Here is a 25,528-nt window from a genome sequence, read left to right as displayed (position 1 = left end):
TATTACTCATTTGTGAGCATTTCAGTAAGACTTTAAACCATTTAAGAACGAGACGAATCTGTGCTGCACACGTGTGCATAATATCATAATATCGGATCCGTGCAGATCTTAAAGTGACAGCACTAATATTCCTGCTGCGTCTCTATAATAACACTAATCACACAACAGAAGACAAATGGTAAATGGTAAATGGACTGCATTTATATAGCGCTTTCACAGACCGAATGGCCACCAAAGCGCTTTACATATTTGCCTCACATTCACCCATTCATACACACATTCATACACCGACGGCGGTGTCAGCCATCAGCCACAAAGAGAAAATACACTCGTTCTTGACTGAATAACTTTATTATAACTATATTTGTAATGTATATTTTATTCATTAAGTGCAGTTATTTTACAGTTATTAGTGTCTGAACCTGAATACCTGAAAATCCTAAATCACTGTTTATTTCAGTCATTCAGTTGTGTTTATTTGTGCGATTGCTAATTTGTAATGTTCTTTTTTTAATAACTGAGTGTTTACTAGTCTTTAATAATGCTTGAAATGTATATTAGTTCGGCTAGTTGTTTTTCTGTGTTATTTTTAAACCACAGGCAAACGCTCCTTGTGTAAGTGTTCTTCAGCCTGTTGATTTGTGTTCATGATATTCAGCTACAATTCAATGTTTTGCGATAAGACTTAATGTGAATGATATCTACGTTTTTTGTTTTTTTTACCTTATTGGAATTGAAATTAGGAATCGATAAGAATGGAAATCGGAATCGTTCACATTCAAACGATACCCAACCCTAGCCATCCCTAGGCCACTCTTGCATCGTCTTAGGGTCATTGTCCTGTTTAAAGGTACACCTTCGAGCCAGTCGAGGTCCTGAGCGGTCTAGCCCAGGTTTTCCTATCCTATCATCGTTGGGCTTCGACCCTGACTAGTGCCCAGTCCCTGCCTGTGAGAAGCACCAGCACTGCGTGTTACTGTGCCTTTACAGAACCGTTTCTCAGCTCTTTTGACCTCGTGACTCTGATTTGCATTTTCAGCTGTTAGATCTTATATAGACAGCTGTGTGCTTTTCTAAATCATTTCCAATCAATTGAATTTGCCACAGGTTTACTCCAATCAAAGTGTAGAAACAACATGATCCTGAGAAATTTGATGCACCTGAGTTAAAAGGGTCTGAATACTTATGGCAGTGTTGCTTTTTAATTAATTTGCAAAGTTATCACATCAGTTTTTTTTTGTTTTTTTGGTCGTCGTTATAAGGTATGGAGTGTAGATTGATGTGATGTGAATATTTTCCCAAAGCATTTTAGTATAAGGTTGCAACATTACAAAATGTGAAGAAAACAAAACAAAGGGGGCATTTTTGAATGTACTGTAACAATACGGATGGCTAAAGTTACCATACTGATAAGAATTATGGCACCACTATGAGGATAATAATTTTTTGATAAAAAAAAATTACAAAAGAAGAAAAATCCAGGCTATTTTCCAAAAAACGTTGCTGTGAGATGCTGAGATACTAAAGTGTGAAGTCAGTGCTGTTTAGTTTATATATGCACTTTGTATATATGTTTATATATATATATATAGTTTGAATGTGGCAGAAATGTGTCCGAGAGATCACACAGCTGCTTCACATATACAGGTCATGTTTTAACCCAAAAACAAGAGTAAATAGAAATTCTGGTAGGACCAATTCATATATTTTGTATGTGACATTATTTTCTCATTATCGTAATGATTGGCACTTGTTAGTTTGTGATTCTCATTCTCAATCCTGACATATTGCGAGGACGGTCATGTTTAATCCCAAAAGCAAAAGAAATTATATTTTGCAGAAAGCCTGTTTTGTGACTCATATATTTAATTAGATCATGCAATACAAATATATACACTACCAGTCAAAAGTTATTTTACAGTTTTATTTCAGGATTCTTTGATGAATAGAAAGTTCAAAACAACAGCATTTATCTGAAATATAATCTTTAACATTAACATTATAAATGTCTTTACTGTCACTTTTGATCAATTTAATGCATCCTTGATTAAAAAAAGTATTGATTTTTTTTTATATCCTCCAAAAAATTAAATAAAAATTCTTACTGACTCCAAACTTTTGAACGGTAGTGTTTAATGTTACAAAAGATTCTATCTCAGATAAATGCTGTTCTTTTAAACTTTCTATCAATCAAAGATTCCTGAAATAAAAATGTTAATAACTGTTTTCAACATTGATCATAATAAATGTTTCTTGAGCATCAAATCATCATATTATAGTGATTTCTGAAGGATCATGTGACACAGAAGACTGGAGTAATGATGCTGAAAATTCAGGAATAAATTACACTTTACTATATAATTACATAGAAAACCGCTGATTTACATTATAATAATATTTAACAATATTACAGTTTTTTGTTGTTGCATTTTTAATCGAATAAATGCATTCTTGGTGAGCAGAAGAGACTTCTTTCAAAAACAGTAAAACCGTACCGATCCAAAGCTTGTGAATGTAAGTGTGTTTGAGTGTAGATCGTGTCCTCTCCGGGCCTCTGAACACCAGCTGTGTGTGTGTGTGTGTGTGTATGTGTGTGTCTCTCTCTCTCTCTCTCTCTCTCTCTCTCTCTCTCTCTCTCTCTCTCTCTCTCACACACTCTCTCTCTCTCTCTCTCTCTCACACTCTCTCTCTCTCTCTCTCTCTCTCTCTCTCTCTCTCTCTCTCTCTCTCTCTCTCTCTCTCACTCTCTCTCTCACACTTACACTCACACACACACACACACAGACACACACACACACACACACACACACACACACACACACACAGGGCTTTTCTAGTGCCGGTCGACCTGTTTCTCCTGCCAGTAGAAATCTCTTCAGCAGAACTCTATTCATATTTACTGCTTCATGAATAGGTATTACTTACTGAATTAATACAGGAATAGGTTTGGGTATCGTTTCAATTTTAGCAATTTCAATTCTAATTCTGCTGATCGATTCCGATTATTATCAATTGCCATTTGATGACAAAGTCATTTAGATTCAATCATGTTTATTTTGTCCTCCTCTCCTCCAATCAGCTGGTGTGTGTTGGGTCGCATCATCCATATGTAAAGCGCTTTGAGTACAGAGAAAAGCACTCTGCTAATGTGACAAATTATTGTTATTATTATCATTAAATTCATGGAAAAAGAGGTGAGCAATTCTCATAACAGAACACAAAGCTGACGTACGGCTTAATCCTGTTGGCTCACTTTCCTCTCATTCCACATAAATCCAGATGTTTCCATATTCACAATGTCAAATTTGGTTGCTAAACTATTATTTATTTAGTAAACGGTTGTGTCCCAATATCCTCATGAAAATGAAAGCTTCACACACACAAGCATGTGTTTGTCCCAGCATCAGCACAGCTCTACTGAACACACCGCGAGGAGCTGTTCTCATGATGTCTGCATTGGATTTTGAGTAGGCTGGAAATGTCATAAAACATTAGAATCTACTTTATTATAATTATGTTGTATTAAATGGCATTATCGATATATAGATTTTACAGCTTTCAATCTTTCTTTTTCTTTCTTTCTTTCTTTCTTTCTTTCTTTCTTTCTTTCTTTCTTTCTTTCTTTCTTTCTTTCTTTCTTTCTTTCTTTCTTTCTTTCTTTCTTTCTTTCTTTCTTTCTTTCTTTCTTTCTTTCTTTCTTTCTTTCTTTCTTTCTTTCTTTCTTTCTTCCTTCCTTCCTTCCTTCCTTCCTTCCTTCCTTTCCTCTGTCTGTGAGCAGTGTTTCCTCTTGAAAGCCTCTGAAACACTGAGTTGTTTGCGTGTGGTTTGTGTTGATGATCGACAGAGCAAAGAATTCAGTGACTTTCTTTTCAAAGTACATGTTCTGTTTCTGCCTCTCGTATGTGTGTGTGTGTGTGTGTGTGTGTGTGTGTGTGTGTGTGTGTGTGTGTGTGTGTGTGTGTGTGTGTGTGTGTGTGTGTGTGTGTGTGTGTGTGTGTGTGTCTGTGTGTGTGTGTGTGTGTATGTGTGTGTGTGTGTGCGCCTCCAAAAAATAAGTAAATAAACCAGAAGTGTGTTTTTTCGTTCTCTCGCGTGTAAAGCTATAGTGTGCTCATGGATTTCGTAGGTTTTCTAATTTTGTTTTGCAGTGAAACTCAGTTTAGCAACATTGTACAACCTTTACAACAATGTAGTTTAGCAGCGTAACAGCATGTGCTCCTTTACAGATAATCAGCGCTCAAATCAAACGTTTCACAGATATTGTTACAGTGTTGATATGTGACCCATATTTTTAAATCAAATATGTAGATTTTCAATACTTAATATAACCTCATTTTTAAAGTTGTCAGTTTGCAAGGAGTTTTCCACTCATTTAATGCCATTTTAAAGTCTTTTTATTTTTACGCATTTGATGGAAAGAAACTTGAGAGAGGTTCTTAAATCAGGATGTTGTTTTTATATTGAAGGGTATTTTTTTTGAGAGGTTTTGTAAGTCTGTAGACCAGACTCCTCTTTTACCAGAGCTCGCTCTCTTCCTGTTCCACATCTTTAAAAAAGATGAAACTTTTTTGGGGGGGTTTTCTCTGGTCAGCCTGAATTACATTCCCATGTTCAGGGCGGTGAAGAAAAACACGAGCTCTCGCCAGCAAGCAGACGTTCCCGAGCCAGAGTTATGACTTACACTCGTCTGAGGCGCCGTGACTCTCCCAGGATCTTTATACATCAAAATTAGGAACAAATGGAAGCACTTTATCTTCCTGGTGGTAGTTTAACTCTCCAGAAATATTAGCATCCTTACAAGCTTCTGTACTAACTTGAGTCAAGATCTATTTGAATTGAATTGAACACCTTTATAAGACGTCTTGGAAACTCCCGGTTGAGTTCATCCACCGCTAACACTTTACAGGAAGGTTCATTAGTTAACATTAGTTAACTTCATTAGTTAACATGAATTAATAATGAACAATACTTCTTCAGCATTTATTAATCTTAGTTAATATTAACTTCAACATTTACTAATACATTATTAAACTCAAAGGTTGTATTTGTTAACATTAGTTAATGCACTGTGAACTGACATGAACTAACAATGAACAGCTGGATTTTTATTAACTAATATTAAAAAAGATTAATAAATATGGTTACTATCATTGTTAGTTAATACATTAACTAATGAACCTTATTGTAAAGTGTTAGCCATCCATTCTTGCATTGTGACATTTTTGCTGTCTACTCTATGAATTATTGAACGCCATACTTCATCGTTCAGATCATAGTGTACCAAAGCCAAAATAAACCACTCTTTATTTTTATTTAATGCCTTTGCTACAGTCGTCTAATAGCCCGGGGGTCACATGACCCGAGAAAGACGTTCTGCTATTCCTGCCCATCGAACTGTTATTGTTACTGTCCAGAAAAGTGCAGCTGCAAATATGAATATTAAATGATGTTTGATAAATACTTCATCTGAGTGATGAATGGCAGACGTGCATTCCCAGAACTGTGTGGTCTTCTCAACACACGCTTCATCTTCTCCCACAGCTCAATCTCATCTTTCTGGCGGTGACGATGTACAAGATGGTGAAACACTCGACGTCTATGAAACCTGAGTCCAGCAGACTGGAGAACATACGGTCAGATCAATCTCACAGCTTCATGTTCTGATGCTTTCTTTCATATTCACAGCTCAACTTATCATCATGATCGCTTTACTCAAAGTGGCAGGACTTTAAAATGATAAGAGTGTGATTTGTATCTCCACTATCATCTGGTTTTTAAGATCGAGGTTTCATCTGGATCTGGACCTGTGAATACTCCAACACGCCTAATTGGGGTTTATGGGAATAATTAGAGGAAGCATTAACTATTCGAGCAGCGTGTTATTAACGCATTGCTTGGCTTCCTGCAATGTGATATCACAGTCTGACCCTCTCATAAACATTAACTCCATGCATGTTTCCAGATGGGCCATGATACGCAAGATGTTTTATTGCACCCAGAGTCGCGATAACTTTTAAAACCGCAGCAGGATTCGGAGAGAAATCTTCCCTCGTCGTGTCCGTTTGAAGGATCATCCGTTCAGGACATGTGACCCACAGGAATGGTTGTAGGAATCTCTATTGAGAACGAGTGTGGTGATAAACTGAGTCTTAGACTCGTCTATATCTGGGTGGTCTAATCGTTGGAGTGGGTTAGATTTATATTACAAATCATACTCTTATTTTTTTTATCATTCATTTGTGTGTTTGTGTATTCCGTGTAAATTAAAATACTCAGAGAGAGGAAATAAGCTCAGATCACCAGAGTTTTGCTTCACTCCTGTGAATGCTCTCATTACAATCAACAAGGTGCAGAAACACTGTAAATAAGATGAATCACTGCAAACAGCGGAAACACTTACGAACAATAACCTTCATTAGTTAATGTATTAACTAACATGAACCAACAATGATCAATGCATTTGTTACTGTTTTAGTTCATTTTGGCTAATAAAAATCCAGCCGTTCATTGTTAGTTCATGCTAGTTAACAAACTAATGTTAACAAATACAACCTTTGATTTTAAAAACGTATTAGTAAATGTTGAAATTAATTTGACCTAAGATTAATAAATGCTGTAGAAGTATTGTTCATTCTCAGTTCACGTTAACTAAACTACTTATATGGCAAATAGCGTGTAATAAGCGGGATAATGTACATCCAGCCGGTTGTTATCTCAGAATAAACCCCCTTCAGGCTGTGCTTGGCGTCGGGGTCCTCGTCACCCTGTCGGGGGGGATTTTGAGAGATCCACCGGCTGGATGTACATTATCCCTTACTTAACTAATGCACCTTATTGTAAAGTGTTACCAAAACAGCCATAAACTAGTTCAGAAAGGCGCACACAAAGCTTGCTGTGTGTTAGTATGTACAAACAGAAGTAGTTGATTGGCTGATGAGACTAACAGTCTGAAAGTAGATAGTAATCATTCACTGGAAACTTGCTCACTATTCGCTGGTCGAGGAAGACGCCAGCATTCGTCTGTACACTGATTACATCTAACGGACACAATCAGGGTTGGAAAGAGAGTGTAAATACATAAGCAAACAGAGAAAAATGAGAAATAAATGGAAAAAAATGTAAAAGTCCCCCAGTAGTCATTTTATCCCTTAAAACTCATCTTCGATCACCAAAATGACACGTTTAAATGTTTTATCCTTAAAACAAATGCGTCATGCCTTAAAATATCTTGAATGTAACTCGACACCCTTGCCTAATTTAGTATTCGCGGTTCAATGAATATGCAAATGAGCCCCGCCTCCACTCACTCACTCAGAGATCCACTCGTTGACGATCACACGTTGATCTGATTGGTTACAAGGTAGTTTGTGACGTCAGAAACACCAGCGATTTAAAAGCGTGTTTTTGAGACTGTCTTTGGTTCACTGCAGTTTTAAGGAGAAAATACGACTTATGAATTTACACATGGTTTGTCTTAAAGCATTTTAAAAACACCACATAAACAACATTAAAAGCTGGATTTTCACCACAGGGATTGATGTTTAGAGCGGAAGAGAAGGCTGATATTGTGTATTTTAAAGCGTTGTCCTGTTGTTTTCAGGTGCTGGGTGTTCGGGGCTTTCGCACTGCTGTGTCTTCTCTGTCTGACGTGGGCGTTTGGCCTGCTTTTCTTGAACGACTCTTCAGTCATTATGGCGTATCTCTTCACTATCTTCAACACCTTACAAGGGATGTTCATCTTCATCTTCCACTGTCTTCTGCAGAAGAAGGTAAACCGTAGACGCCTGTGAAAAGCTTCTTCATCACTGAAGGCCGCTGAATGTGTTCAATATCGGTCCATAATGCCGTTTTCTGGCTGAGATGTTTATTTGGCGTATTAAGTTAAACTAGGCTTCTTTGAGCTTATGGTACTTTAAGTAAAACAAATTCAAGGTTGTCTTTTTAAAGGCTTGTTTTAAGAAGTATTTCCTTTATGCATTAAAGAAAATAAATACTTCATTATATAACAGTTAAAGTCAACATAAAAATGTTTTGCAATCCATTTTTATTTCAGACACATTTGTGAATGAAACGTCTGTCAGTGTATGAATAAAATTCAATAATGAATGGCGTTTTCTTAAATAGTGTTTACAAAAAGTCACTCCAGTTTAAAGCGTTACACACTGAAAGAAGTTTAGAGACAGAATTGCCTGATGATTATCATATTAATGTATTATGAGTCATAATATAGATTTATATTATAATTTTATTACACTACATGTGAGCGGTTATGTATTTTCACAATATCAAGCTTTTAATTAAAAACTTACACAATGCAAAAAAGCTTTTTTTTTTTTTTTTTTTTCAATTTGCCATGTAATGTACCTGATATATATCCAGAATAATCAGTATCGAAATGAATCTGAATCAAAATCGCATCGGATGGTGAAATTAGTGTCAGTATCCAGCCTTAGACTAACTCATCATTCCAGATATTAAAATAAACCTCTAGTTGAATTATAGTTCAACATTCTCATTTCAGCCAGAAACAAAGAAGTGAAACAGGCGTGACATTTAACACTAGTAAATAAAGTGAGGTGAAATCCATAAAGTGTATTTGTATTATTTAACATATTTAATTATTGCAGGTGTGCATAAAGTTCCATGTTTATACTTCCCTTTTTTTAATCAATTTTAAGGAATATTGAATCTTGTTTTTGTGCTAGTGAGACAAGTGAAGAACATCTGTTGCAGAAATCAGCATCGGTCTATATTTCAGCAGCATGGATGGCATATTTTACTACGACAGTGATTTAATGGTTGAACTCAAGCTTTGAGTCTGTGCGTGCTGTATTTGCACTTAAGCTAAGATAAATGTTAAATCTCACACAGGGCAAAAGTATGAATGTTTGAAGAATATTTTCTGCAAACATCGTGCTGATGCCTTCGGGTCAGAGGGTTCATCATTTATTGGAGTAATATTCTGGCTTATTCTCAAGTCTTCAGTGTGTCAGTGCCACCAAAGTTGTGCTTGGAGTCGGTTGTTTTATTTGTCCTAACACAAATTATGAACGAAATGCTTGTTTTTCTATGCATTTTATTTTTAATTGATATTTTTTGCATGGTAAATTTAAACCTGTTGCTGCAGTTCAGCCCTTTGTGCCAAATCATTTTGTCAGATAAATGGCTTAACCAAGTTTAGTGTTTTGTTCTTCTCTCACATGTGAAGTGTTAATTATGCTGATATTGTGATGTTTTGTCACAGGTGCGTAAAGAGTACAGCAAGTGTGTGCGTCAGTCTCAGTGCTGTAGGGATCTTCCGTCTGAAGGAGCTCACGCTGCTAACAAACCCTCGGGCTCGCGGTCCAGCGCTCGATACTCGTCTGCCACACAGGTACATCTACATCTACATTTATGCATTTGGCAGACACTTTTATCCAAAGCCACTTTGGGAAAAAGTACACATTTACATTCTTATCAGTTCTTGCTTTCACTGGGAATTGAACCCATGAACTTGGCGTTGCAAGCGCCAACGCTCTACTGTTTGAGCTACAGGAAAGCCATCTTATAAGTGATCCAAAGCTACATCTATAAGCTCTCAGGCTCTGTCTTATGAAGCCCACTGAGCTGCGTAATTGTATCATTATCTATAGTATTAACCAAGCCTAGCCGGTACAGTCAGTGATGTGAAAATGTGCTCGTTTAAACCACATTCAAGGGTTTCAAACTCTCGTCCTGTCACAGAAAATTTACAATGCCGTTTCAAAAGTTTGGGATCTGTAAGATTTTTTATGTTTTTAAAAACATCTGCTCACAGAGGCTGCATTTATTTGATTAAAAATACTGAAAAAAATGTCATATTGTGAAATATTATTACAATTTAAAATAGCTTTTTAAAATATTTTTTTTCCCAGGATTCTTTGATGAATAGAAAGTTCCGTTTCATTTATTTGAAATAGAATCTTTTGTAACATTATAAATGTCTTTACTGTAACTTTTGATCAATTTAATGCATCCTTGCTGAATAAAAGTATTGATTTATTTTATTCCAAAAAATGTATTGACCCAGAAAAAAATTCTTACTGACTCCAAAGTTTTGAACGGTAGTGTTTAATGTTACAAAAGCTTCTATTTCAGATAAATGCTGTTCTTTTGAACTTTCTATCAATCAAAGATTCCTGAAATAAAAATGTACGTAACTGTTTTCAACATTGATCATAATAAATGTTTCTAGAGCATCAAATCATCATATTATAGTGATTTCTGAAGGATCATGTGACACTGAAGACTGGAGTAATGATGCTGAAAATTCAGCTCAAATAGGAGGAATAAATACAGGAATAACAGGAATAAATTACACTTTACTATATATTCACATAGAAAACAGTTGTTTTAAATTGTTGGGGTTTTTTTTGTATTTTTAATCAAATAAATGCAGCTTTGGTGAGCAGAGGAGATTTCTTTCAAAAACATTAAAAATCGTACCGTTCCCAAACTTTTGATCGGATGTGTACGTCACAAACAACTGACAGTCATAACCTAAATATAATTTTTATTTACACTAACCAGCATTATAATTCAGTATTATTAACATACTTTTCTCAGAATCTGTCACTCGACGTTTCATTTTGAGCCAGACACAAACAATTCAGATCATTACATCAGTGACTGGATGACAGGAGAACAGCTGCCGTTGTGATCCGTCCAGTTCACATTTAATATTATTGAAAACAATCCGCTCGATCGTAAATCCTATTTCTTCTGTTCCAAGTAATGAGTAACTATGTTTTTATGAAATGTCGTGGAGTCAAAAAGCATGATATTATGATTTAATGTAGTTGTGCAAGATTCCCTAAATAAAAAACCTCTGATAAATTACACACATTTTACACACTATGTATAAACCGTAATTAAGCAATTTAATAATCAAGTAAAAAGGAGTTTACGCCAGTATGATATTACGCTGTACCCACATTGGACCAGCGATTTGTAAAATGGATGAATGATTTAGCAGTGAGCGCCATCTTCTGGTCAGATGCGGGAATTCATTCGGCACGACTCTCACAGTGCATTATGGGTATTCTGAGTGTACACTCGTTATTGCAGTGCATTGTGGGATTGAATGAGTGCACTCGATAACATCCACTATGGTTTCGGACACCACTGCAAATGTCTGTTCCCTCAAATAGTGCTTTGTTTAAGGGTTTAGGATTTCAGACGCAGCCCGAGACTGTATAGCATGAATATCATCGGTGTTAAACGTGTGTGTGTGTGTGTGTGTCGCCACAGAGCCGCATCAGGAGGATGTGGAACGACACCGTGAGGAAACAATCCGAGTCTTCCTTCATCTCTGGAGATATCAACAGCACTTCCACACTAAACCAAGGTGAACACTGCTCTCACACACACTACCGTAGATGTGTACACACTACAGGGCTTTTCTGCATGTTTATGAGATACTTTTTCTTCTATCTTAGTATCTTAACATAGGGTGTGGCTTATGGTATGTGCATGTAATTATGCACAATTTATTGTAATTATCTTAGGAACCAGAAATAAAATGCATTATAAAATTTTACTTCCTAAATTTTTTAACAAAGAATAGATGAGTATTATAATATATTATAACTAAGGTTACACTTATTCATGAGATCATCTAATGCATTATAATGTGCATTACAAGTAATAATTAATGCATTAAAATACTTTTATAATCCATTATTAATAAAGGCTGCAAGTAAAGCGTTACCACCTTTTTATTAAAATATGTTAACACTTTAGTTTAGGGTCTAATTCTCACTATTATATGATATATAGATATTATATAGATAGATAAGTACTGTTTATCAGTACTTATAAAGCACATATTAATGCTTTATTCTACATCTCTTAATCACCCAATACCTAAACTTAACAACTACCTTACTAACTCTTAATAAGCAGTAATTGGGAGTTTATTGAGGGGAAAAGTTGTAGTTAATAGTGAGAACTAGACCCTTGTCTAAAGTGTGTCCTAAAAAAAAGTGTGACCTAGTAATTAATAATTACTATAATTGTGTTACTACAGCCCCAAGACAAAGCAGCCAATAAAAGAAAGTACAACAATGAGCAATGCTTGCAACGACCATAAATTATGTAAAAACTGAACACTTGTATGCGTTTTTCTTTTTTTTATTGTAAGTAATGAAGATGCATCTGGTTTATTGGTGTCTCTTTTTTAACTGATATAATGTTTGTTCATGGCATTATCCATCTAACAAATATTTTATCAGCCTGCACTGCAAAAAGTATTTTTTAGGTTTTTCCCATCGCATGCTACAAACAGGTTTGTAAAAATGCTAAAGAAATAAATCAGTTCATAGTTTTCAGTCACATGACTGGCACAGAGACCAGAAGAGCAAAGCATCCATCAACTGTCAAATCTGTGACACGCCATCACCTCTCCAAAGAGGAAAAACCAACACGTGTGAACAAAATGCAAGTTTTTGTACCTGCTTAAGCATTTTAGTCACTAAAAACAGCAGGACTAAAACACTAAAAACAGCCTTAATGTGCTCAAACAGTGTTATTATATGATCACATTCAGTTTATTAATGACACATACTGTATACAGGCGAGCAGATGAGCCAAGAATATGCATACAACACACTATATAGTTAAGCGTTTTATTTATAATGGTTTTCTATAGAAAAAAACGTAACAAGAAATGTTGTGTTTAAAATGCTGTCGTTGCTTGTCTTTATGCACTAGGGTTGTCAAATCTACCGGTACAAGTTTCTTTCTGATTTAAATCAGTATGTTTACTGTGTTAGTGTACTCAATCTGCTTTCAGACGCTCTCGTTCCTGTTTGTTTTCAAGCACTCGGAGCATCAAAGGTTTCTCTTTACAAGCGTTCAGCTTTCTGGCCAATCACAATCATAGCTGTGAGCAAGGGCCAATCAGAGGTGCTCGTCAGTAAGCTGGTTAGAGTCCGCTTAAAAACCCATCGTGAATTAGATTTTTATTATAAATTAACAACATGTAAACACAATGAAAATAAGAGATTAATTGTACAAATAGCTTTTTTTTATCATAACGTGAGTTTTTCGCTTCTCTTGCTTTCTGTTTATTACCCATTCAGTCTAAATACAAGTTTCTGCAACGTTTCTGGATTGACAACCATATTTAAAGACATGACTGAATTGGAAACTTCAGTGATTGACAGTGATGACCAATGGACGAGACAAAGCGTGACAATTATTTTTAAAGTACTTAACAGTTTTTGCTCTGGTACTGAAATTGGTACTAAGAACCGCAAAATTTGACTGGTAATTGGTCCTGACTTCGGAAATGTTGGTAGCACTTTTTTTTACAGTCTTGTTCCCCATACTATGCACGTATTATAGTAATTATAACAGGGTAATAACTAAGTACTTAACCCCTAAACCTAACCTTAACCTATATAGTTTCTTTGTCAATTACCTGTAAGTGCATGTACTATAAAACAAAAGTGCAACTGAAATGTTGGTATCATGACAACCCTAGTATGCAGCATTAATAAGGTATATATATTGAATTATGTGTTTTAACATCACTGTCTTACTACATTAGTACCCAGTAAAAAGCGGTTATAAATATCTGACGGTCAGTGTAGGAAAGCCTGGTTTTGGCGTTCCTGTGAGGGTGTGACGTTTATCACAAACTATGAATAGTAGAATGTGTGGCTTTAAATGTTCAATTGGATATTTCATTGTTTCATTTTCTTAATTTTCGACTGCATTGGGATGGGTGCAAATCAAGTGAGGTTCTAGTGGGATCCGGCGACTCTATAATAGGTGCAATGCAGATACTGTAGTCACTTGGTTTTGGGGTTTTTTCCCGACCCAGGACGCTTTTAAAAAATGATCCATTGTTTGGGCTTTGCAACAGTGTTGCTGTTGAGAGGATGATGTTGAGCTCTTGACACGGCGTTAGTGAGTTTGAGTCGTTCTGATGCAGGACACGTTTGGCTTCTCCAGTCTGCTCTCAGACCTTGTTTACACTCCATATTTTTTTTTAATATTTTTATTTTTTTTATTAACCTTGCACACGATACAAAACCCAAACAAAGTGTAAAACACATAAAACGTACAGTATACAATGATTATTTGATATTGAAAAAGGATATATATATATAGAGAGTATGAATCACACATTCAACATGAAACAAATAAGAACAATAATCGACCAAAAAAGAAAAAAGAAGGGGGGTTATTTTTGGGGATAGATTACCATGAGGGTAGAGAAGGAAGGATATGTGTGTGTGTGTGTGTGTGTGTGTGTGTGTGTGTGTGTGTGTGTGTGTGTGTGTGTGTGTGTGTGTGTGTGTGTGTGTGTGTGTGTGTGTGTGTGTGTGTGTGTGTGTGTGTGTGTGCGCTAGAGTGGCATTACCATGCGTGTAAGTTTGTGTGTGATTGAGTGTTTTGTATTTGAATGTTGAAATCAGCAGGATTGGTATATTATGGATTATTATAATTAAAGTACTGTGTCCTGGTTGTAAGAGGGGATTGGTTGGGTTGGGTCAAGATCAACGGCTCTTTCCTCTGGCTGTTCCAGTCCTCACCGAGGCCGAGGAGCATATTAATCCTAGGGGATAGAGGGGAGAGGGGCTTCGGGCAGTTTACACTCCATATTAAGATGTGTTTTGGTGGATGGGATCACAGGTAGACGAGGGAAACACATTCCTGTTCACACCTGGTGTTTTAATCCGAGTCTTTTCCCACTTTCACACACTTCTGTCCTGATTTCCTCGAGGGGAGGGTCTATGGCCGATAAATGTGTGCGTTTCTTCAGATCTTTCAATCTAATGGACGAAATAAACTCGTACAATTTACATATGAACACGACCAGAGCGACAGAACCACACGGAGAACATCAGCTTTTAGTTTCTGCTCTGATAGTCTCAAGACCAGCCGAACGCTGTGAGTGTGTGTTAGAAATCAGGAATGATGAGAAAACATTGTGTTTGGTACGTTTTTCATCCTCAAACCAAACTTGGGTCTCCAGCCGACAGTTAAACCCCATCCGTCTAGAGCTCTTCTCCTGATGTTACGCATTAGATCAGTAGACAGAAGCTCTTTTCGATCACATGAGCGTTTACACCATGAAAGCAATCCGGTCGAATGTGTTTTCTGCTCCCTCTGGAAGTGGTGTGAAGTGGACACCTCTTAAACCCCGTTTACTGCTGTATTTAGTGTGGTCCACTAGTGATCCGATCGACCCAACACATCTTAACACCAGCTGCCTTGCCTAGTTTTCAGATCCAGTGTTCATGTAGCTTCATCCGAGTGGATGCTAACACTGGTGGTGTTGAGGAGAGATCTCCTGATATGATTGTAAAGTGCTTTGAGCGTACAGTAGTACATATGAAAACGCTATATAAATGCCTCATTCATTCATTCTCAAGTGTAATCTAAAAATATTTCTCTGTAATTAGGCATGGTGAACGGTTGCATGCTGTAAACAGAGACATGAACGCTAGTCAAAAGTCAAACATCATATCAGTTCTAGTGAATAATGAAGAGATATTCTTGTTCACGTCTGTCCAAGTACAGCATTCGGTTCTGTTCACATGTCTCGAATACGGGATCAGCCACCATTTTGTTCTTCTGATCCACTAGGAAAAACTTGATGTAATCCTGTTTTCTTCTCCTGTCTTCTTATCTCACGCTCCTCTCTTTATCTGTTCAACAGGAATGACGGGCAACTATCTGCTAACTAACCCTCTCCTCAGGCCTCACGACACTAACAACCGCTATAACAACCTTCTGGCGGAAACCCTGGTGTGCAGCGCTGCGTCTCCTCCAGGTGCTCCACGGGCCCGTCCCGAGACACACACGCTGGGCCAGGCCTTTACAAACACTTCCTCTTCAGATGCATGAAACTCTGGCTTTCAACTCCAGTTTATTAGTTCACGCTTCAAATTCTGTTTTTTTGTTTTGTTTCCTGCTTTATATTGTTCGGCGTGCAGCCTATATCGGCATTACATCAGCAGGGTTATTATCCTTAACTAATACTATTAAAACATTTATGTTTATTTAAATGAATGATGAAATCACTGCGGACGCTCTTCCTTTAAAAACATTTGATTTGAAGCTGCATGAAACTTTTGTTTTTTCTATATTACCATTAGTTCACGCTTTAAATTGGGATTTTTTTTAAACTTTACGTTCATGTTTTATATCGTTTCCTGCTTTATATTGTTCGGCGTGCAGCCTGTATCGGCATTACATCAGCAGGGTTATTATCGTTAACTAAAACTATTAAAAACATTTGTTTATTTAAATAAAGATTAAATAAAATAAAATAGGAATATTAGTTGATAAACTTAAACTAAACGTAAATGAGAAATGTTGCCTCGGCAATAAACTGAATATTGTTGCTTTATATTGTTTCCTGCTTTATATTGTTCGGCGTGCAGCCTGTTTCGGCATTACATCAGGGTTATTATCGTTAACTAAAACTATTAAAAACATTTCTGTTTTTCGAAATGAAGATGAAATAAAAGAATATATGAATATTATTTGAAAAACTTAAACTAAACGTAACTTACGGCAATAAACCGAAATATGTTTAAGCTGCAGCACTAAAATTATGAACTGAAAATAAATACAACCTAAAACGGAAATAAAAATAAATGAAACCTAAATGGCAATATTTAAGGAAAAAACTAACAAAATGGCAAAAGCACATAATAAAATGTCTATTAAAAAAGAAACCGAAATTAATATGAAAACTAACAATATAAAAATAATAAAAACTCATTCAAAATATTAATAAAACTTAAATAAAAGTCTTTAATTTAACTATCACTATAACAAAAAATGATATTAGCGTTCACCGCTGCAGACGTTTATTCTAATCGTGCACTTCAGTTTGGTCGCCTGTCTCTTTAAATGCTCGAGCTCATTAAAGCAGGATGGATTCTGATTGGCTGTCAATGTTTTTATTGATTTTTAAATGTATTAAATGGTCCTGTAAAAAAATAGTCAAGGTTGTGCTCCTCGCGGGCAGAAACGAGCGTATAGGAAATGAATGGGAGACGAATTTCACCTAGTGGAAGCGTTTGGTACTGCAGCCGAACAACATCTCACTGAATGCTCTTTTTTTGAGATGTCAAGCTCAAATTTTGAACACAACTTGTTTAGATTCATGGCTTTGATTTTCTTGCAGTTTTAGAGTAAAACGTGATTTTGAAAATATATATGTCATATAAAAATTTAAAGTAGCATTTTTGTGCAGTTTTCATAACAATAAATGTAAAATTCTGTAACTTTTTTAAGTTTACTTTTTAAAACTTTTTTCACTTCAGCAATATTCTGCCAAGTGTGGTCTTTTGAAAAGAGATCAAACTTCAGTCTGTGCTCAAAAGAATTCAAGATTTACCACAGTTTGAGTTGGAAATTAAATTTTCATGTCTATGCTCAAAAACGGACTAAATGGATTATAAATACAGTATGAATATATTTTAATATAGAAAAAATCACCTAAAAATACAAAATATGAAATAAATAGCATAATCAAACCAGAAAATAGTACATTCGTTTCATTGGCAAAAAAATAAATAAAATTCTGTCTTTTTTGCCCGACACGTGGAGGGTTAAGGCTAATACCGTTGCACTTCCACATCCTTCTGAAGTCTTGCATGGATTCAGCGTGTTGTGAAACAGTTTGGCTCTGTAGAAGAAAGAGGGAAATGCTTAGTGTCTGTAGTGCCGATGTTAGAGCGTGTTATGAGAAGGATATGATGTGCTTTTGATCGCTTCAGATCCAGACACAGTCAGAGAAAACAATGCCAGACCTCCTTCATGTAGTAGAACAATGGATGTGCTGGATGAGAAAAAGACCTACTGATGAGTCAGCATTGGCCATTTTATATTATATGGTCAAAAAAATAAAAACTGCATTTGATCAACTTTTTAAGCCATTTCAAGTATAAAACAAAGTGATGATCTACTGTAGCTTCAACAGTCTAAGTAGACCAGAATTGAATAAATTATACATATAATCAAACCAAAAATTATTCAGACACCAGATGTAATTTTTGATAATTCTTTTACTTTTGTGCGCAGGACACTATAATATACATATCATTTATGTAAGTGCGGTTAGCAAAATAAAGTAAACTGTGGCATATTATACCCAGAAATTTGTCATACAGTGACTACCAGTAATATTGATATAAATCTTGGACCAAAAATGATTCGGACACTTTGAGCTGATCATGTTTTTCTTCAGTGTTTTTCTTTAATAACTAATGCACCTTTTTCCAGCACAGACTGAACAACATGAAGCATTGCTTAGTGATTGGTTGAGCTAAACTGGTATTATCTAATTGTGTAGTTAAATTTAACAGCTGACAGATATTCATCATAATTCATGTGTGAGACAGTCTAACAGAAGGACGGACAAAACCAGTGAAATATTAACTGATTTAATAACGCTGAGTTCTTGTCATGTTTTATTACCATTTTCTAAACTATAGCGGATAAACTGTGATAATGTGAGAATTGTTGATGGTGTCTGAATAAAGTTTGGTTTGACTGTATATGGTAGATATTTTTTATATATAAAATCAGGTATTCTGTAGTTCAGCAGTTTTGTGGTAGAATATGCATTACTGTCATCACCGTGAGTCTCTCAAATAGTGTAGATGTACCGACTCTGCTAATTAAATATAAGAGTCGTATGCGTTTTCGGGAGTCTGAGGGACGATTCCTGAAGCAAAAAGAAGTGCACAAAAGAAACTCTTTAGTAATTGCATCTGAGCAGAGAAAGCCGCTGTTAGACACCAGCCGCAGAAGAACAGAATAGCTGAGCCCGTTGTGGACTAATGCATTTCCGACAGCGAACAATCAAAGATCTGGCCTGGCTTTTCTCCCAGAATTCCTGCTTTCTGTCCGCATCTGTTGGCCAGGCTCTCCAGTCTGGATTAAACCCATCGCCAGGGCATTAACAAATGCAAATAACCTTGGCTCAGATGATGTTTTATGCTTGTTTGCTTTATTTCCGTCCTTCCTTTCTCCCCCTCGGTCCCGCTCTCCTCTCGTTCAGTCCTTTGATGCCCGTTTCACGCTCTAAAACCAGACTCTCCTTATTTCTCAGCAGAACACAGATATGGTTTCCACATCCCTGCTATCTGATGTTATTAAAATCCATGCTGTGCTCTGCATGATTTTCGGTTCTATCACCAATTTGTTTTTATTACACAAGTAACACTGTTGATATTTCGTACTACTTTGTAATTATGACTAAAGATGTTTATGCCTTCATATACAGTAGGCCTATACCATTTATTTTAAATTAATTTGATGAACTTGTTACACCTGCCACATCCTGCATTCAGTCTTCTGAAAGATTCACTCACTACTGAAGTCAAATTAAAACAATAAAAAAATATATATATATATAACATTGGTTAAACACATTGGCATTTTATTGATGGCACTTCTGTCATGGACATTTACTGTAATTACTGGCTGAAATAATCTTTGTACCTAATTAAAATATTAATTATATTTTGTTCACTATTTATGACTGTTTGGCAGCCACTCAAATTTTAACTGGGACATACATTTTAAATTTGAATCTGAATTTGAATTGGGAAGAAGAAGAAAAACGTATCCCATTTCTCTGGATAATTTTTGAGAGTAAATCTGTGGCATATTCAATTAAATAGACATGATTTATAAAAGTCTAAAAGCTGAAAATGCATATCAGAGTAAAAAGCAAGTCGCGAGTGAGAAACCGCGTCCTGCGGAGCCGAGAGACAGGATTGTGTCGAGCACAAAAGCACAGCAGCCGGCCTTATTCTTCAGTCAAAGAAGTCTGGGACATCCCGGACTGTCGAAAACACTGGGGAATAGGCTGGAGAATTCAGTTCAGAGGAATTCAGATGGAAAGAAATTCATAGTTTGAGTGTAGTTTTAACACTTAATGAATAATTCATTAACAAATTGATATTAAGAAGTGTTTGAAATGCTACAAATTAGTGTATACCTTATCTTCATTTAATATATCTTTAATAAATTAACATTTGTTTTTATGGACAGGGTGTATCATGTGGTTATAGTTCAAATCACAAAAATTATAATCACTTTTTATAGCTGCTAATAGTTTTGATCATGTTGAACCTGATTTATATCATTGCAAATCTGTTCTTAATTTGCTTGGTTAAAGCAAAATACCAATTTATGAGAATAAAATGGGCAAAATTAATTATGTAATGTTTCATTACAAATAAAATCTTGTGGTGTATGGCCAATTCAAATCAAATTCAAACTCATGAACTGAAAGGAAATAAAAGGAAATGTTTACATTTTTCGACATTTTCCCAATGCTAATTTAGGGGGAGAAACAATCATTTTGATTCTGACTTTCAGTGGGTAACATTAAAATTCTTGCATATTTGTTTATTACTTTTATTTGGACAAATTGTTAGTGAAATAAAAATGTGTGGTGGATCTTGATGGACTGAATTCAGAAGTTTGTGATCTGCAAGCTTTTCTGCTTGATGATTTCTCACTTTTCTGTCTTCGCTGCGACTCTCTAAAGAAGGCGTTTGTTTGACTATTTTTCTTTTGGCACATGGGCAGTTCTCAGGTCATCTAGCCTGAGCAGACACACATGATGTGAGTGTTTGCACAAACATGCCTCCATTTCTCCTGAGTTCAATACACACACTTACAGCATGTTTTGTGTGGATGCTTTTCGCCGTTGCATCTGGCATTCATTTACAGTAATGGCTCTTTTTGTGTTTGTGCAAGAGGTTCTTTGGCCGCCTTTTAACATTCTTTCTCTCTGTGCTGTACAGTTACGGATATCCGTTTATGGAACGCTTTGTTTGAACAGTTTCTGTTTAGTGACATGCATCTCTACTCTTTCAAAGAGGACCTATTATGCCCAAGTCTTGATTTTTTTTTTTGTCGTTTTCCTGCTTGAATGTTGATTATTTTCCCATATTCTCCATTTTTGCAGCTCCTCTCTTCCCAGTCTGTCAGTAACGCTCTGTTTAGTTCCTGTGAAGCCCCTCCTTCTGGAAAGTACAGTGTGCTCTGATTGGTCGGCTGGAGCAGTGTGTTGTGATTGGTCGAGCGCTTCTGGCGTGTTTGGGAATGTCCCGCCCCTTACCATAACCACCAGTTTCAAACATAGACTGTATAAAACAATGGATGTAGTGTCCATGACGTCACCCGTAGTGTTTCTGAAGACCGAAGTGGGTGGAGCCGGCCGTCGCTATCTTGGATAACCGAAATGGGCAAAATGCCGGATTAGCTGAGGTGGCGTGACGCTAACAGACAGCAGACAAACGCCTAGTAATGCTCAAGCTCAATCTACCTGTCACTCAAGTGGCCATGCTTTTAATTATGCAGAACTTTAAGGCTTAATATAATTTAAATGCATTAGTTAAAAAAAAAATGAACCCCCTTCACAGTTGTCATGATGGGCAAAATTAGCTACATAGACCAAAACCACTTATTGCACTAGGCTGTAAACATTTTTCTGTTCTGCTGTAAAGTTGGGCATTTTAGCATGGGGGTCTATGGGATTGACTCTTTTTTGGAGCCTGTCACTAGTGGGCAGTCGATGAATTGCAGTTTAAGTCACTTCCGTGTTGGTTTCAAGAGAGAGAGAAACGGGAGGTTGCCCCTTGGTTTCAACACACTACTAACTAGCTCAACCCCTTTATTCTGCGTATGAATTATTTAAATGAGGAATATTGTGACGTGTTCGTCCCCGGAAGAAACTCAAGACTACAATGGAGGCGTTTCAGGGAGATAAGGAACACTGACACTGATATGGAGAAGAACTCCCGCTGGAGGGACTTTGGAGCTTTGCAGAGCATTTTCATGATTAAACAGCGATATTACACACTAAAGACAGATGAACATGTAAAAAAAACGCATAATAGGTCCTCTTTGATGTATCATTTTAGTTTTTAATGTGTTATTTTGAGTTGCATTTGGCATGTAATGTATGTGATGACAAATATCATGTCTTTAATAGTAATGCCATGCCTGTTGATTTGACTGAATGTTTTGTTTGTCGTTCCAGGCCAGCCTTCGCTGACCAACAGCCGTGATGTCAGCACCATGGACACACTCCCTCTGAGCGACAACTTCACCAGCAGTTACTCCCGGCGGGAGGACGAGTACGAGGACCCCGCGTTGAGCTGCCCGGCCGCATGCCTGGACGACGCCGCCCTGGAGCAGAAGATCATTTCAGAGCTGGTCCACAACAACCTGAGGCCTCGCAGGCTCCCGCAAAACCAAACAAGCTCGAAAACCCAACCCCGAGACCCGGCTCCACAGGAGACCGGCGTGAGCGGAGACGGGGGTGTCGGGAACACAAGTGGGAACGAGGTCGAGGTGACAGTCGCGGATGCCGACACCCACACCCCCGCTCTCCAGGCATCCGCTAGCCAAACGCTGGAGCTTCTCCTCCTCCACCCGAACGACCGGGACGCTCTGGACGTCCCGCTCCTGCCCCAGCGAACTCATTCACTCCTTTACTGCGCTCAGAAGGCGTCTCAGCGGGCCGTCAGGCCACAGAAGGATAGCAGAGAGTCTGAAGAGGAAGAAGAAGAAGAGCGAAGAGAGGAAGACGACGCGCCCTCGCCGAATCACAGGGACTCGTTGTACACAAGCATGCCTGATCTCAGAGACTCTCCGTCGTCCTCGGCTTCTGAATCCCCAGACCTCGTCAGCGGACGGGGCGACGGTTCCCCCGCTCAAAGTGAATTCGAGGAACACTGTTACAAGAGCTTACCTGACCTGGGAGACGGGACTCGAGCGCTTTCCTACTATCAGATTAGCCGAGGAGGCGCTAGTGAGGGCTGTAGCGAACCCGCGAGCGATGGACAGATGCAGCTAATCACCAGCCTCTGAGACAAGAATATCCCTTTTCCTCTCGTTCTGGGGTGTGTTTCCCGAAAACATCGTTAGCCAACTGTGGTTGCAAGTTCTGTCGTTATCAGCAGTTCAACGAGTCTGTGTTTCCCGAAACCATCGTTTCAACGAACATATGCGAACAGCATCGCAGAATTGTGTGTTTGGAACGACAGATCTCGATCTGTGGTTAGAAGCAGTTTCTTATTTTCATGAATCATTATCTTGAGCAAAATAAGCAAACTGACTTTCAGTACAATCTGTATCTTTTATTTAGAATACATACAAATGTCATTTACGTCTTTTAGTTTACCAAGAGATTTAAAGTGTTGTTTTTGTGCAAACATGCTCTAGTACGCAAGAACGAGTCTATGATTGAATCTGGAAATAAAGAAAATAACTGAGAGAAATGGTTCTCAGATGTCATATCCGTAATTTATAGAAAAACATCTAGCATTAATTCGATCTCAAACAGATTCTTTAAAATAAGTTATTACTCCACCACCTGTGTGACATCATTAACCAACGTGGTTGAACGACCAATTTGGGACAATATGGTTTGGGGAAACAGTTGTGACTCGCTAGTTGATTTCTTCAACGATGCATCGCACTATGATAGTAAAGCAGCGAGTAACAGCGTTGTACGGGAAACACACCCCTGTCAGTCAGACACTAACGACAGGAAGAGAGGGACTCGTCAACGGCACAATGACTCTCTCACTTGTTTTTTAATTTTTTCTTTGTACTAGAACTGACGGTCTGGTCAAACTCAAACAGAAAGTGTCAATACTGGCATCGTCTACGTCTGCCAAAAGCTTTGTACAGTATCATGTAAAAAAAAAAGAAACATGCCGATGTCTGATTTTTGTAGAACCTTGAAAACTCTCCTAGTCAGTTTGCAGGTGAATCTTCCCATCTTGGAAATACAGAATGAACAGAGATTCAGAAAATTAAAAGAATTAATGTCCCAGACTCAGGCCATATATTTTCTCTATTGCACAAAGACTGTTGTATGAATGACAACTAAAGAAAATATATTTTGCAGTACCAAGTGTAAAGAAAGACCCATAATCACCACATCTTCACTTGTGACTGATGTATTCAGTTATGGATTTTACCATGGAAATTGTATTTTGCCAACATATATGTACAAAAAAAGAAGCTTCCTTATTTTTTTTTAGCTTAACGGAAGCTGTGTCTTGCACAAATTTGGACTGAATTAGACTAATATGTAATTTCTTTTACTTAAAAAAAATGCTTTGACTTTGTCAGGGATCATAACATTCATTTGTGTCAACTCGATGTCTTAAGAACAACATATTTCATTATTTGGCACTAAATAATTTATTGTGTGAAGTATGGAAATACAAAGGGTTGGAATGGAAGTAGGTGTGATGTAACACTGTTGATATTCATTTCAGTCTTTTCTAAGAGCCCTTTGCAGATGTACATTCAACTGTTGTTTGATATTGAATAAATGTGAGAATTTTTTTCTTGTTTGCAGATGTATCATTCTCATTCAGTGCGGCATTAAACTTGCAAAATGATTTTTTTAGAAGTATGACAAATGAAAAAAAAAACTTGAATGATTACTTATTTGCAAGTTTTGTATTGTTTTTGGTGATGCACAATATATCGGCCACCATATTGGTAGTGGCCGATATATGTTCATTTTTAATGTTATCGGCCCGATAAGAAAATGTGGCCGATATATTAAAGCTGATATATTAGTATAATCTATGCCATAGATGCCATAGGGTGCCCCGTCTCTGAGTCAGAAGATCCTTCCTCAGAGGAATGGGCCAGGGAGGGACTGTCACGAGGAGCATGAGTTCTGGGAACCAAGTCCGGGTGGGCCAATAGGGATCCACCAAAAGGACCTACTCCTTGTCCTCCCTGACTTTGCACAGAGGCTCACTGGGGGAAAAACATATTTGCGGAGGCCCCGGGGACATACATGGCCCGAAGCGACCTCAGATGCTTCTGACTCCAGAGGAGGAGATGGCAGGCGAGTTGTGACATTAGACGGGAGCGTAGACCACCTTCTAGGTTGATGTACACAATGGTCGCAGTGTTGTCCGTACGGACCAGCACGTCCCTGCCAAGGAGCGGCCTTTTCAAGCGGCTCAGAGCAAGACTTACTGCTAGCAACTCAAGGTAGTTGATGTGCCAATGCAGTTGAGGGCCCGTCCACACCCCTGACACTGCATGTGGCAGAGGCATCTGTAAATAGATGCACAGCATGCCTGGACACCTGTTTCAAGGACACTCCTGCCCGCAGGAAAAAGGGGTCTGACCACAGGCTGAAGGTCTGGCGGCACGCCGGTGTGATTGCCACCCGGTGAGTGCCGTGATGCGCCACGCCCATCTCGGGACTCGGTCGTGAAGCCAGTGCTGAAGCTGTCTCATATGGAGCAGGCCGAGCAGGGTTACCGCTGCTGCCACTGCCATATGCCCCAGGAACCTCTGAAAGAACTTCAGTGGGACCGCCGTCCTGCCTTTGAATGTGTTCAATAGGGCTGGGTATTGTTAGGAATTTCACAATTCGATTCTATTTCGATTCTTGAGGCTTCGATTCGATTTCGATTCGATATTTATTTATTAGCTTCGATATCGATTCAATAATTAGTAAATACACAAGTAA

At 37.6% G+C, this 25,528-nt stretch overlaps 1 protein-coding gene across 7 annotated transcripts in view; it reads left to right on the top strand.

Annotated features, from left to right (window-relative positions):
• The window catches only part of adgrl2b.1 (adhesion G protein-coupled receptor L2b, tandem duplicate 1), a 122,908-nt gene extending 98,533 nt beyond the window's left edge, over nt 1-24,375 (top strand). For 3 of the 7 annotated variants that reach the window (XM_077242119.1, XM_077242120.1, XM_077242118.1), the window contains 6 exons: nt 5,542-5,633; nt 7,601-7,769; nt 9,245-9,373; nt 11,269-11,365; nt 15,692-15,805; nt 22,052-24,375. In XM_077242119.1, the coding sequence (XP_077098234.1) occupies nt 5,542-5,633; nt 7,601-7,769; nt 9,245-9,373; nt 11,269-11,365; nt 15,692-15,805; nt 22,052-22,884 (1,434 nt within the window). In that variant the 3' untranslated portion in view covers nt 22,885-24,375. Of the gene's footprint in view, nt 1-5,541; nt 5,634-7,600; nt 7,770-9,244; nt 9,374-11,268; nt 11,366-15,691; nt 15,806-20,592; nt 20,776-22,051 lie in introns of those variants that run through there. The other 4 variants (XM_077242122.1, XM_077242123.1, XM_077242121.1 and 1 more) reach the window with 2 other exon arrangements.
• Nucleotides 24,376-25,528: the final 1,153 nt, after the last annotated feature.

The sequence above is a fragment of the Siphateles boraxobius genome, unplaced genomic scaffold, assembly GCF_051911475.1.
Source record: "Siphateles boraxobius isolate OS27281-9 unplaced genomic scaffold, OSU_SipBor_1 25, whole genome shotgun sequence".
Lineage (NCBI taxonomy): Eukaryota > Metazoa > Chordata > Actinopteri > Cypriniformes > Leuciscidae > Siphateles > Siphateles boraxobius.
This window is presented reverse-complemented; position numbering and strand designations above follow the sequence as displayed.